Source organism: Lissotriton helveticus, chromosome 9 (genome assembly GCF_964261635.1).
Source record: "Lissotriton helveticus chromosome 9, aLisHel1.1, whole genome shotgun sequence".
In the NCBI taxonomy this organism is placed as follows: domain Eukaryota; kingdom Metazoa; phylum Chordata; class Amphibia; order Caudata; family Salamandridae; genus Lissotriton; species Lissotriton helveticus.
Window position 1 is genome coordinate 1,081,236,551 of NC_136070.1, and position 15,499 is coordinate 1,081,252,049.

General features: G+C 46.8%; 1 protein-coding gene across 1 annotated transcript in view; it reads left to right on the plus strand.

The window, feature by feature from the left end:
• Positions 1–15,499, plus strand: part of LOC144782234 (TATA element modulatory factor-like) — a 316,861-nt gene that overhangs the window by 235,845 nt on the left and 65,517 nt on the right. The window contains exons 11-13 of the mRNA XM_078661477.1: positions 8,749–8,941; positions 12,022–12,091; positions 12,185–12,277. Of these exons, the coding sequence (XP_078517603.1) occupies positions 8,749–8,941; positions 12,022–12,091; positions 12,185–12,277 (356 nt within the window). The remainder of the gene's footprint in view (positions 1–8,748; positions 8,942–12,021; positions 12,092–12,184; positions 12,278–15,499) is intronic.

Below are 15,499 nucleotides of genomic sequence, written 5' to 3' on the forward strand. Positions count from 1 at the left end.
GAAGAGTTCAAAATGGAGTTTATGGGTCCATTTAGCACAGAGGCTATTTTATTAAGACAGGAGATCGGGCAAGGATCTAAAGGGGAGCCCGATTTCAAGCCTGTCAGATAGTCTAATGAAGCGGCAGGGCTTAACTGCGGAAATTCCCCAAGAATGGGGTTAACAGAAAAAAAAGCATCAGGGTCAACAACCCGAGGCTGTTTAGAGTAAATGGCAAGGTCAGCTTGGATACTAGTTATTTTGTCAACAAAATAATGTGCAAGTTCATCAAGCCAAGGCTTAGAATGGCTCTGAACAGGAATGGCCAAAGATGGCGACGTAAAGTCTCTAACAATTTTAAAAATCTCCTTACACGAATTGTCCGATTCATCTATCCGACGTTCGAGATAAACTTTTTTTTCACTCCAAATCAAGGGTGTTGGCGCAGTTGTCTATCCATCGTCTGAGGTTGTGGGCATTGTCATCGGTGTTGGAGGGGCCGGTGGGTTGGCTGAGAGCGAGATTCGTCTGTAGTTGGTCTTTGGTGACATTGTTCCAGCAGCGGCGTGGGATCAGTTGGGTGCGGTGGTGTGTGGTGGGTTTCTGGAAGGTGAAGTGGACGCAACGGTGGTCGGTCTAGAGGAGTTCGGTGGTGTGGCTGAAGGAGATGTGGGAGCTTGAGGAGAAGACTGAGTCTAGTGTGTGGCCGGCGGAGTGGGTCGGTGTTGTGACGAGCTGTCTTAGTCTGAGGTTGTCAATCAGAGTGGTGGAGTTGCTGTCGTTGTTGTTCTCCAGGTGAAAGTTCAGGTCTTCGAGGAGGATGTAGTCGGTGGAGGTCAGAGAGTGTTGTCAGTGCTGGTCGAGACCCTGATGGTGTTCTTGTGGACGATGGCGATTCCTCCTCCCACTCCGTTTGTGCGTTCTCTGCGGGTGATCGTATAGCCTTCTGGAATGGCTATGGCGATGTCTGGTGCGGAGGAGTCGTTCATCCTGGTCTCTATTAGGAAGGCGACGTCCGGTGATGGTGTCGAGCAGGTCCCAGAGCTCAACGGCGTGTTTTACGTGCGGAGCGGGTGTTCAGTAGGATGCATCGGAGGTGGTTGGGGTCCTTCATGGCTGGTGCTTCGGCGGCTCTGAGGTGCAGCTGCAGTTCCGGCAGGTGAAAGGACCGCATGTGCGTTTCGGGGCAGCCTTGAAGCAGGTGTGGGTCCGTCAGGGGTTGAGTGCGTGGAGTGTGCTGGCCCCGTAGCGGTGGCTTTCGACGTGGTGGGCACGGGAAGCGCGAGGTCCAGGGTTCGGACGCGGTCCAGGCACGGACGGGCACAGACGGGCATTCCATAGGTGCGCCCGCTGCGCGCGTCCACTGCGCTGTGGCGCAGCAGCCGCCATATATGGGGAGGTGGGAGGGAGGAGCAGCTAGGAGGCGGGAGAGAGTCAGGTGCAGGGAATGGACGGTGAGGGAGGGCAGGGCCGCAGGGGATGTAGCGGCGGTAATCTGCAGTGGCGGGATGCCAGGGCACAGGTGCAGGGACGGGGCACAAAAACCAGGGGCACAGAAGAAAAAACGGGACACAACAACCAAAAAGGGGCAGGGAAGCAAAAACGGGCCACAGAAAACGAAGGGGCACAGAAGAAAAAGGGGCACGGAGCACAAGGGGCAGAGTGCGAGCATACCAGCAGCAGCGGGCAGGAGACACATGCGGAGCTGTGTAGTGGGGGAGCGACCTACCTGGCAAGGTCAAGGGTTGCTCAGGAGTCCCGGAGGGGACTTATATGCTCCACTGACGTCATATCCGAGGATGACGTCACTACGTCTGTGTCCCCCCTACCTCCCTCCCTGGCACGCAGAGGTACTGCTGAAAAATCTCCAGATCCAGACTGGCTCTTGGGGGAAATACAAAGTTAAGGAATCTACGGCTAGACTGTGTTTCTACCAGATATAGCATTACCGAAGGTAAGCAACTTTCCCTTTTCACTCCAACATTCTACATCACTTTCAACAGGGTATATGAGGTTTGTTGTGCAGTACTTTGCTGATCTAGGGAAATGCATGCAGCTGTCAATATTCCTACTTTTTCATAGTATAGGGCCAATGCATGATATAAGTGTTCAAAATTCGATAATACATGTGCAAATAGATATTGAAAATGTTATAGTCACTTTGGAATTGCGCTAAAGTTAAAGCTACACATTTAAGGACTTTGAGGACACGTAATGGCATATGTATATGGAACGTGTACTCAACGGGCACGAACAAACTTGGTACTGTTACAAACCTTTGTGAATCCTGGTTTAACGTGAGATGTTTTAAAGTTCTTTATAATTGGAAAACACTAGTAAAATAAAAAAAAATGTTTAGCCCCCTTGCTGAAACCCCTCTTCTATGGCACTATTTATTCTGCGAACAGATGACTTACACATGGCTGAATATATACATGAACCTGTTATGTAAAACGATCAGCTGGTCCTCTGAGCGTCCCTGCGCTACAGGGAAGCCCGGTAACCTTAAATGCTGCTGCTGATTACGATGAGGACAACAGCCAGGTTCTTAGACACTTACAAAAATGCAACTCATTACAGATGCTTCAGAGACTAGCCGGCAGTCACTTCCAAGCCTGTGTCTTTTACACACTTCCAGCAGCCTTTGAGTCTCATACTTAAACAATCCTTTTCTATGGCTAGTGTTCCTACTGCCTGGAAACAGGCTTGGGTCTCTCCTATCATCAAAAAGCCCACCCTGGATCCTTCCAAACCAGAAAACTTTAGACCGATCTCTCTGCTTCCTTGGGTGGCTAAGCTTGCTGAAGCCCATGTTAACAATGTGCTGTCGTAATTCATGCATCAGAACGGCATTCTGGACCCATCTCAAAATGGTTTCAGGCCGGGCCACAGCACCGAGTCTGCCCTACTGGCCACGACCGAACATCTCCGGACGATTCTCGACGCCAGTCAGAGTGCTGCGCTGATTCTTTTGGACCTCAGCACGGCCTTTGACACGGTATCTCATGACATTCTGATATATCGTCTGGAGGCGATCGGGATTACTGGCCTCGCCCTGGAATGGTTCCGTTCATTCCTAAAGGACAGATCCTTCAGGGTGTCTGCACCTCCGTACCTCTCTCAGTTCCATCATATCGGTCAGGGAGTCCCTCAGGGCTCTGCACTCAGCCCGTCCCTTTTTAATCTCTATGTGCAACCAGTTGCGGTGGTTGCAAAGGAGTGGGGTCTCACGCTGGTATCGTATGCAGATGATACTCAGCTAGTCATCACCCTTACCGAAGGTCCATCTGCATCGGCTACGAGATTTAGGGACGGGATGGCTGCAGTTGCCCAATGGATGACTGACAACTGTTTGCAGCTTAATGCTGGCAAAACGGAGGTGCTGCTTGCAGGGAAGAACACCACCTATTGGGACCAGCATTGGTGGCCATCCTCTCTGGGCACCATGCCAGCACCCAAATCATTAGTTAAAAACTTGGGAGTCTGGATGGACTCCTCGTTCAGCTTTCAGACCCACACTAAGAGAGTAGAAGCTACCTGTGTGGGTCTGTTGAGGGGCCTTAATCCAATACTGACATTTTTCGATTCGAAAGTACGGCAGCTCATTGTCCAGGCTACCATTCTCTCACGTCTGGACTACCCCAGCGTGCTGCTCCTGGGTGCAAACAAAGCTGAGATAATACGTCTGCAGAGGGTTCAGAACTTGGCAGCAAGGACCATGATAGGTCTTCCCCGTAGATGCTCTGCCTGAGCTACAATTAGAAAGCTTCACTGGCTCCCAATCAACTGCCGAATCCAGTTTAAAGCTCTCTGCTTGGCGTTCAAGATTACTAAATTTAGGTGCCCAGACCTCCTGTGTCCGCTTCTTACCCCATATGTGCCCCAGCGGAGTTTGCGCTCACTAGGTCAAGACCTGGTGACTGTACCGCGTACCAAACTTTGCCGCATGGGTGGGCGCTCATTCCGGATCTTAGGAGCCAAGCTGTGGAACTCCTTGCCGCTGGGCATCTGTGGCATGGAAAACTTGGTTTCCTTCCGGAAAGCGGTCAAAACCCTGCTGTTTCCTCCCCCTTAAGGTCGCTATCCCGACGCGGCCAGCCTCTTTGGTACTGCACTTGATCTACTAGCGCCGGGACGCCCCTTTGCTCGGGCAGCTGTCGCGCTTACACAAACTTTTAACATAACAAAAAAGAAGTGGGCTCCCTTCCTGACACATGTGAACCTCGATATTCCTGCCAAAAATGCATATGAAGATTGTAGCCTTCTTGACGGAGAATAATAAATGATCCTTTTCGGTATGAACTTAGAGCCCATATAGTAGAAAGCCCTGTAGGCCATAACGAGAGCTTTCAATAGAATCAGTTTTTTGAACCAGCAATAAATGCAGGTCGCAAAGATTGTGCAAGATGTAGTCCCAATGAGGACTATTCAATAGCAAGTGTGCAGCAGCATTCTTGACAGCCTGCATGGGTTTGATCAGTATCTCTGGAAGGCCCAAATATCGGACATTGGCGTAGCCCAGCCCAGAACTAATTAACGCATGGACCAGTCTTTATAGTCTCGAATGGTAGCAGGAAGAAGTTTTTTTGAGGGACTGGAGCAGAGCAAAAATTGGGACCAGTATTTTTGCAGCCTATGTGGTAATTTGTGAACCGATCTATGTACTAATTACAGATTTGTAGTGGGTTGCAATTTGCCCTACCTCATGAATATCAACCATATAGGTTGAAAATTGGGACCCACTAGGAATCGTAGCCATCACAGCCAAGATGGCCTGCTTGGGACAGCAGGCCACCATGTCTGTGATGACTTTTAAATAAAGTAAACATTTTTTTTTTTTTTTTTTTTTTTTACTGGAACCTGTTTTCCGTAAAGGAAACCGGGATGTGTTTGAGGGAAAAAAAATAATTTTTAGGTCTCGCAGACCTAGCGATGGAGCGCACAAGCGCTTCTCACTCTGCGAGGCTTCTTGTTATCGATAGTTTGAGAAGGGGACTTGCAGCCCCGCCCATCTTTTTGATTGGGTAGTGTCATCCTACATGCAAAACGCTGGCTTCTGATTGAAAAGGAGGCCTCTTAGTCCCACCTTGTTACCTCCCTGTCCACGTTTGGCCCCACCCACCCGGACTGGATCGTTTACAGGCGGCATGATACTGTCTCCTTTGCTTACTCGTGTAAGCACTTTTTTTCCCATTAAGGGCTTTGGCAATAGCGGCACGTGTCACGTGTTTATTTTTGCACCGCGCTCCATGCACATATAAACAAGAGGCTGCTTTTAATATGTCCCTCCTAGCGCTGCAGCCTTCGCTTTGCCAGGCATGCTGTGAGTCCCCCACGGCTCATCACGTCTTTTGGTTTCTATTTACATAAGGGTTACGTCAGAAATCTCCACTTACACTAAAAGCGCCAAAGCGTTAAAAACAGCCAAGTACAGGGTAAATAGAAACAAAGACCACTTTTTCAATGCTAGCTTTTTTTCACACAGACACATGTTGTCTAGCTACACTCAGGAAAGCTTTTAAGCGCTTTATGTGGTTGCTTTAGGGTTCCGAGGTTTCACTATCATAACGCTCCTACACAGTTAGACACAAATGTTGCAAAGGCTCATAAATCAGTGATAGTCCGGTCACGTGGTTAAAGACATTGCCATTTACAATCCTAATATCTCTAATTCAAGCAAACGCAAGACCCATTGCATTTCCAATGTAAAGAGTAGGCATTGGTCCATGAGACAACTCCCTAGTCTTAAAACATGTTTTTGCCAACATTCACAAAGGAGAAGGGTCCCTTGGAGACGTCTTCCCATCAGTGAATGGCTTACCAACAGATTCATGTTTTGCTATCAGATTTGGTTTCCGAACATTAATATATACCAATCCGATTCAGTATTTGGAAGGGACGCCCTAAATACGCTCCTTCCAAATACTGAATCAGTATTTGGTCGCAAACCGAAATTGAAATTTGGTAATGTGTTACCGAACAGTAAATTAGTTTTGTACATATGAAAAGGGCTTTTTTAGGTCACAAATGGCCGAATTTTGCAAATCTTACTCATCTAATAGAGACTACTAGCCGCAGATTCCTTAACGTAGAATATTCCCCAGACGTGAGACTAGACCCACAAAACTTTCTTGCCCAGCTTTAATGTGCGCGGGGGGGTGCGGTGCCACGTGACTCCGCCTGACGTCCTCCACGGGCGTGACGTCAGCGAGGTCACAAAAGCCCCACCCCGGCGCGCTGACATCAGTTTTCTTCTTTTCCGCTTGCAACGCGGACCCGTATCGTGTACTCCTGGCCTGTTTTCAGGCCTTCCTTTTGTCGCCTTGGGCGTTTTTTTCTTGAAAACAGTGTGCGAATGCCGTCGGGCTTCAAAACGTGCTCATCTTGCGCGCGGCAGATGTCGGCAGCAGACCCTCACTCCATCTGCATGTGGTGTTTTGGAGAGAACCACGTCTCCACAGACTGTGAGGCGTGTCAGCAACTGAAACTGAAGTCCCGGCGAGAGCACCGGATGAAACTCCTCTCCGCACGCATGTCCAGCTCGGCATCGTCACTGCGTCCGTCTCCCACGGACGATTTCAAGAACCGCTGCCTGCGTCTCCGACATCGTCCCTCTCCCAGGCTGCAGGAGCGTCGCTCACCTGTTGGTAAGTGTTGCAGGTTGTCCCTGAGGGCTGGTCTTCGGTCTGTTGGGCGTGGGTTCTCCATAGGTGGTGTGGCCCCCTCGTTGTCACCCTATCCGCTGTTTTCAGGCGCGGGGGCGACTAGCGCCCAGATGGAGGCCTATGCGGCGGCCTTGCAGGCCTCGTTGACTTCTTCTTATTCTCCTCCTGGGACGTCTGCGGAACCCTTGCCACGCGCTGGGATTTTTGCGGCGTTGCCTGTGGCTCTGGCGCCGACAGGTTCGGCTCCAGGTTCGGAGGATGTGGTGTCGTCGGGGTGCGACCCTTCGGGGTTCCCTCCTTCAGACCACGGCACATCTGCTTTGCCGCAAACCCTCACGGGGGTCCCTGTTGTGTTGCAGGGGCGTGTCCCCGAGTCCCCCTTGGTGCTCTGGCTCAGGCTCCGCCGGTTGCTGTTCCTGGCGGCGCCGCAGGGGCCGGCTAGGGTTTGGGCATGTCCTCGAGCCGCCCTCGTTCCTCCTCGCAGGCGGCTGCTTCTTTGGGAATCGAGTCGTCGCCTTTTTGGGGCCGTTCCTCAGCTGCCCCGACTCCGGCCCAGCCGCAGTCTCCTGCGCCACGTGTTGGAGCGAGGTCGTTTAGGTGTCCCCTGCGGCACTGGTCGACGTTGACCTGCCCCCGTTCGCAGACTCTCCAGCGCCTGACCAGTGTTGGGTTGCCGATTTGTCTTCTGACGCCCCTCCTCCCCAGAGGCTCGGTGATTAATGGTTTCGTCTTCTCCGGAGACATGTTGCCGCGTCGTGGCTTTTTCCCCCGGCGTCGTCTAAGGACGGCTCATTGCCGTAACCGCGTCCGCAGTCTTCGCTGGAGAAGCCTCAGGTTCCCCCTTTCTTAAACCTCGTTGCCCCCTTTCTGCTCTTGGCCTTTCCGTCCTCCGGTGGGGCTGGGGGACGGCCGCCTTAGCTTGCAGCCGTCTCCCACAGAGGGGCTGTTTATACGGCTGTGGGCATCCTGCGCATGGGCGACCCAGCTACCCATTTCCCCACGGACCTACTTTGGCTCTTTCTCTCTGTTGTTAGAGTTCTGCTCCTTTCCTGGTCTTCTTCGTTGGGGGTTTCTTTGCCTGTTCTTGACCTCTTCCTCATTTCAGGAGGTATGGCCATTCTTGGCAGTATAGTCTGGAGATGGATTACTGTTGCTCCTCTGTCCGGGCTTGTGGCCCTTTCCCTTGTGATTGTGGTTGCAGACTTTCTTTCTTTCTTTCTTTCTTTCTTTCTTTCTTTCTTTCTTTCTTTCTTTCTTTCTCAATGCTTTCTCATGCTTGTGTCTCCAGGGTGGTTCTCGCCTTGGCTTGCAAGGTGGTTCCACGGATTGGTGCTTAATCTTTTCTTGCTCGAACTTTGATCCTCTGGTCTGCTAGTGCTTTACTGCCTCTTGGTGCTTTCGCCTTGGTTTGCACCAGTTGTTCCTCAGAGTGGTGCTCTGCTCTTTCCTGCTCTGGCCTGCTGTTGTCGCCTTCCGGTGCCGTGGTGCCTCCTAGCGATGTTTCTCACCTTTGTTTCTCTCTATTTTGTCTATCTGTTTTTTTCGCAGTCTGTTCCCATGCTCTCCTCAGTTTTGTTGTGATGGCTTCTCGTTGTGGCGCGGAAAAGTTCTCAGAAGCAAACTGACGTCAGCGCGCCGGGGAGGGGCTTATGTGACCTCGCTGACGTCATGCTCGCAGAGGACGCCGGGCAGAGTTGTGTGGCACCACCCCATGCCCCCCCAGGCGTGCAGGAATGCTGTGCAAGAAAGTTTTCCGGGTCCTGTCTCACACCTGGAGAATATTCTACGTTAAGGAATCTGCGGCTAGAATCGTTTCTACCAGATACACTGTTACCGAAGGTAAGTAACTCGTACTTTACGACCACTTAAAGGCTTTGGACGTCTTGACACATCATCTTGTATGAATGATGTTCAATCTGATAGTAAAGCCACTTTCTTTTAAAAGGGGAGGCTTTGGGTTTATTATTACATGCCAGTGCTTACAAATAATGATCTGCATGTCTGACAAATAAGGATCTGCATTTCTGACAAATGTTTAGCTGTTGGGTTCATTTGTACTTTATGAACAAAGATTATAAATCTTATACTTTGTTTTGTTGAGCAGCTGAAGCCCAGACCTTACTTGCAGCAGCAGTAGAAAAGGAGCGTGCTGCTACAGAAGAAATTATTTTATTCAAAACCCAAATCTCTTCAGCTGAATCACAGATTAGTCTACTGAGACAAGAAAAGAGCCGACTACAAGCTCAACTTGAAGTGGAAAAGACCAGGCTCAGTAAAGTAGAAGAGGAGCATAGCAGGTTGGTATTCATGTAAATGCATAAATACTAATGAGCAGATAATTACCACAGGGCACATGTACCTCCTTTATTGGGCTCTCCTACAACTATATTTAGGCCCATAGTTAGGTTGGGTGGGTCCTGCGCCTGGTTAGTCTGCACTCCTGGAACAATATCGGATGTCCCATTAACTTTGGGTTGGTGGAGCTAGCGGGTATTCTGAGTGGAGCCTCGAATGTCCACGGATGCTTGGTGTATCAGTAATTAATTATGCATTCGATCAACCCAATAGTTCCCTTTTCTTTCCTGCAGTTTCCTCCATTCTTTTCTGCTGTTTTGAAAAGTTGACAGTTCCAGGGGGTACATGACTGGTCTGTTGTGTTTCCGTGGATTTCCTATTTCTGGTGGGTCCAGGAATGAAGGGACCCATTGAAATAGTCTGGCACTTGTAACGAGGGATTTAGTCTCCATATTAAATATTTTCTCCTTTATTATAATTACTTCCACATGTCCAACCTCGTTCCATTCCTTACATGAATATGCTAGCCTTCACACAAGTTTATTGATATCAGTTTTGAAGGAACCCTCAGTCGTGTGGTAAGATGTTTAAAGCTGTGCTACCTTGAATACCACATCTTCTGTTTTGCAAAATCTGAGTCTCAGGGTACTCTTTTGAGTAGTCAGTCGGACTGGGGAGTATATGCTTCTACCTAGACAACCTTGAAGTATTCTTGGGGACGTGTTGGTGAAGACACATTTTCTTAACCCAGGCTTGGTTTGCCACTTGGGCAGGGAACACAATATATATTACCTTGATGCAGGTCTGGTACGTGGGAAGTGTCTGTATTTTTGCGTTCTATCTTTCTGGTTGCTGCCAGGACTCTCACTGGTGGAGCAGAGGCACACTCTAATGTGGCAGACCAGTAGGTTCTCCTGATCAGGGTGAAGGCTTGAAGTGAGTCACTGCAGTGAGCGTGGTTGTGCACAACCATCTTCATATCGATCAGCTGAGTGAGGCTTACATGATTGCATGATTATGATTATTACATTCAGCAGCCTCCTTGAATGGGGACAAATCTCTGAAGCCCTCACATGCACAATGCCCTGTTACCTTGGCGGACATCGTGGCTTAGGCTTTATGGGCAATGATATCAGGAAATATTCACACTTATTTGGAACAGTATGCAATGGTCCCCCCCTGCACCATAGCCAAACTCCAGTTCATTCACCATAGGATTACAGCTGCTGGTAATTGCCTCAGTCTGAGTTTGGGACCAGGAAAACTCTATCTGCCTTGATATGTCTGAGACTTTTGACATGGTGGACTTTGACCTCCTGGTGCAAAGGCTTGGGTCTGTGACCACTGTGTCAAAAGCTGCATTTAGACAGCTCAAATTCTGCACATTTGTCCTAATTCTGAGGGTCAAATTTGACTTTTTCTAGTCGTCCGAAGTGTCAAGTATGAGATGCCACAAGCCTCCCCATAGCCCAAATTGGTTGTTATTAAGCCATTATTTTCCATCATCAAATACAGAGATCTGGAATATCACTCTTCTCCTATCTCGACGGCTGTTGAAGGCGATCTCGCCCTAGACGCTCCCTAGACTCTCCTCCCCTACCTCCAGACTATGACAAATCTCCTTCTTTCACTGGGGTTCACAATCAATGTGCCAAAGTCACACCTCTCTCACCTCAAATGTCAAACCAAATCAACGTTCTGTACCGCATAGACAGGGGCTTTACATTGTGAACTACTTGACAAAAGCAACAGCAACATTACATTGTAAACACTGATATTTGCAATCTAATGGGGTTTGTAGGTTCCTTTTTATGTGCCCTCTGTAAGTGCTTGCTTTCTAGATTTGGACTTTATGTTCATGTTAGTGTATATACTGTGCCTTTCTAAAATGTTTGATGGATCATGTTTATGTTCATGTTAAAGCCAATAGACTTATTGATTTTTACATGGGGTGACAAAGGCAGTAGGACTCATTTTACATTGTGAAATATATAAAATCTATAGACTTAACAGATTGATTGTGAAAATCCTCATGTTTTCAAATTGGCTTAAAGGGAAACGTTCGAGGTTGTGCAGTGGTGCGCTATTGACCAGTGAGTGTTTCTTTCCCCCCCCATGCATACCTCTTCACATAAAAGCAGTTAAGTGCACTTTCCTGTCGGGCAGATAAGGTGTATGCACTTTTGTTTCACATAAACATGTAATTGCTTGCACAAATCTTATTTTCTGCATAAGATGATTTCACGCTGGTAACTGTTTTACCTTCCAGCATACAACACTCTCAAGTAGTTTTCATCAGCTGAACTATCTTTGCGTACAATTTAAGTTAAATTTGTATTCTTTCTTTACATAGAGAGTCTGAAAAATGTCAGAGTAGAGTTAATTCTTTGATGCTTTTGGAACAGGGATTAAAAGGTGAGCTGCATTTACCTGGCAGTTTGGAGGCTAGTTGGAACATGTGCCAGTTTTGGCATTCCATGAATTATTTACCATCTGTTCCGTGGACTCTATTTACAGTGTAGAACATACTGAGAAACATTCTTGTAGCAAAGTTCTTCTAGTGTCTGGAATTTAGTCATAGGTTCTGCTTAGGTTCATATGCTTGTGCAGATTCTCCGATGGAACACATATCCCCTCAAAACTTGTTTATTATTATTTTATTGAGCCCTTGATCCATATACAGTTTACAAATGTGTTATTTGTGGCAATAGTGGTATCCTCTTAGTGAAAGCTTTTAGGTGCACGGTCTTGAAGGCCATAACCTCAGTTCACACATTCAAAATTGAACTTTTGCCCTGATTCATGGTGCTCTCCTATCCAGGCATTTGTAGTTTACTTGACATTGTTTTTGCTACGCGTCCTAATGTTGCTAACTACAGCCCATTTTCACATCTTTCTTGTGTTCACAGAGGATAGTAATTACTGGAGACATTTATTTCTCTTTGTGAATTGTAAAATTTTACTAAATTCATATTTGTAACTCAAAATGACTTTCTTTTTTGCCTTTTACTGGTGGATTTAACTGACGGATGATGACAATGATACTGAAAGCGGTTTATTTATTTTGTTTTAACCAACACAGGTATCAGGTCGAACTGGAAAACGTAAGGTCTGATTATGTAAAAACCTGTGAAGATGCAAAGAGAGAAAAGGTAAAAACTCAATTAAAATAATTGCAAACCAATAAGAATGTGTTGATTGACTTTGAGATATCTGGAGAATTATATCTGAGCCTTTTTTTGTAGACACTGTTAACCAGCCAACTAGAAATGGAGAAAATGAGGGTTGAACAAGAAAAAAAGAAGGCGATTCTTGCCCTGGACGCAGCCAAGGAAAAGGTAAAACACCTTGTAGGGACAGCTTAAGAAGATCATGCCTAAACAAAGTTTTCCTTTAGACTACAGGAGGCATTTTCTTCTATCATCTGTGTTCTCTAATATGTGTGTATTTCAGCAGTCATTCACCTGTTGTGACTGTTTTCTTTGTATTCTGGTCTCTCTGTTTATAGAGGGATGTAGTGTCTGCAGCTCCGGCCTGCATGGATGCATTTAACCTATTTTTCGTGCTGTACTACTACTCAATCATCTGATCTTTTTGCATTTCTCACCCTAAGTAGGAAGGATATGCCCAGATGTGAGTCTCGTGCTTGCTATGCCACTTGATTCAAGCTAGCCTGGCTGACGAAGGGCGATACTCGGAAAAAGGTCCAGGGTGGGAGGATTTGTCCTGGCAGTTCAGGCTGGACTGTTCCCATGGGGAGCAGGGTGATGAAGGCTGATTTCCATATGGCTGGGTACAGATCTGTGACTGATAGTGAATGTTTGATTTGTTCAGCATTCCGTCCATCGTTTGATCTTTATGCATTTGCTTGGTGATCCCGGCAGAGAGTGTTTTCCTGGAGTCAATGTTGCTGGTGACTAGGGTGTGAGTGATGGTTTTTCTAGTGGCTCTTGGGCGACATTTGAGGATTTTCATGAGCATCTTGGGGAGAGGTGTGGCGCCGCGGCCAGGGCGACTGACGTTGGAATCTGGGGACCACGGTTCGATCCCCGGCTCCGGCGGCAGGTTAGCCCAGCACCATGTGACTCTGGGCAATAGCTCGCTTAATCTTCCCGACGGCCCCCAGCGCCTAGAGACCCTTACGGGTGATTGTGGGCTTTACAAATGTGGACTTTACTTTACTTTACTTTCTTCAGGGTGTATAAGCAGGATGTTGTGACGGCATTGAATTTAGTGGTCATGTCTAGTTTGCTATCCATGATGACACAGAGGTTCCTGGCGTGGGTGCTAGGTGTGTAAGTGGGTCCCAGTTCGGCCAGCCACCAGTTGGATTCCCATGGTGAGGTGTTTTTACTGAAGACTGTGGTCAAACTTGTGTCTTGTGTTGGAAGTCTTTCCTGATCCCACTTCTGCAATCTGTTATATTTTTCATAAGTGGTATAGTTTTGTTTGTAGAAATATCCCAAGGTATCAAACTGCTTTATGTATCACGGTTGTATTAAGTGGTGGTGTTAGTTTGGCAATGTTTGAGCCATATTGAAGTAATTCTGCTTTGATTGATCAATCTTATACCCAGACACCTGTGAGAATTGTTGGATAATCCAAAATGTTCTAAATTTGTTGGTTCTTGTTTTAGATACCGTACAGCAAAGTCAGTATATAGTTGGGTTGTCTTACCACTTGAAAGGCAGCTAAGCACAGCATAATCATTTCTCATTTTAATGGCAATTGGTTCTATGTATAAGGCAACTAATAAAGGACATAGGACAGGCCTTTCTAGTCCCTCGGCTGACTTTGAATGGATGTTTTAATTTTCCGTTCATTTTAAATGGTGTCTGCATTCCTTGATATGTATTCAATATTGTCCTAATGAAATGGTGGGTTATATTCATTCTCATTAAGGTTCACTAGGTTGAATGCTTTTTACGCTTATAAAAAACTGGTCAGCGCAGTGTGGTTTTGTTGGGACAGCTAGGAAAATACTTCTAACAGGAATTGTGTCTGTGCTGCCAACCATCGTGGTGGTATAAAACCTGTTTGATCTCATCCAGTAGCACACTCATTCATGACTACTGAATGGATAGCTGGGTTTTTCCAAAAAGTCTTAGAATGTGTTGTGAAGCATGTCAGAAATAGTATATTCAGAGCTAGTATAAATCTGTTGCCTAATGTCAAGGTGCGATTCCCTTAACATATCCGATTTACATTTGGTAAATTATGTGTTTCTTCTATTCTTAATATATGCTGAGTTGGCTAGGTAGCTAACTGATTAATGGTGAAAAGATTGCTGGGGGGCCCTGGGATTAGTGGGGACCCTTAGGGTGTAATTTCATGACACCCATTAGGCTAGTTGGGAGGGTCGGAATGTGGATAGCGTGGTCGCTAGGGGTTTTTCTACATCCCGAGGGGGCGGGTAGTTATTTTTCTTTTTTTGGGTGGGAAGGGGGAGTTTCACAGCAGAAAAAAGAGCAGGAGCAGAAGGTTCATGAAGGTTGGGAAAATATACTAAGAATAGTTAATTATGTTAACCAGTAAATGTAAGATCCTATCAGCCAATGTAAATGTAATATTGAGCAAAAAAAAGTACAGCGCTCTTATTAGATGGCTGTCTGCATTAAATCCCCAAGTTTTGTTTCTACAGGAGACACATTTGAAATCTAATTCTCCGAAAGTTTTTCTACCCAAAGTATTTTCTAAAACGTCTTGCAGTTAGAGGGGTAGCAATTTACGTCTCAAGCACACTTCCCTTGGAATTCTTAAAGGTTCATAGGGATATCTCAGATCATGCATACGTTGGGATGGAAATTATACTTGGGGGAGAAAGTAGGGAACGCCCTAGGTGGCAGTTGGATCGGCTTCTTTTGCAAAATGAGGAGTGGGTCGAAGGATCTAGAGAATGGATTCAGGAATTTTTCCAGATTAATGAGAACACTGCTATTCCATTCTCTGTGTGGGTAGGGTTTAATGCAGCAGCCCGAGGGCGGATAATAGCTTATACGGCGGGCTAGTCCTGCGCTCGAAGGGGTAAGATAGCTCAATTGCAATTAGAAGTGGATCAGGAATATGCTCTTCAACTCCAGTTCCTCCCAAATAAATGCGAACAGGCAAGAGCCGCGTTGAAGGATTTTTTTATTTTAGCAGAAGATTGTAATTCGCAATTATTTCAGCAGAGGGTCTATGAGGAGAGCCAGTTAATCTGCAAATTCTTGGCGAATTCCACCAGGAAAAAGCAAGAGGCAGCTACAATATTGAAAATCTTGAATCCTCTGTCTGGTTCAGAAGTAGTTGATAGTAGCGAGATTTCTCAAACCTTCTTGGATAATTTTTGCCGGTTGTATTCTACCGAATAGCCAGTGGAGGAGGAGTTAATCCAGGAATATTTTACAAACATGAATATTCCCAAAGTTTCGGAGAATCGGATTGGTGAATTAGAAAAGGAAGTGGAGAGTTGTGAAATTGTAGCATCTATTAAAACAATGGCCGGCGCAAAAGCTTGTGGGCAGGATGGTTTCCCCATTTAGTTTTATAATGTTTTTGCAAAAGAACATACTACTCCCTTG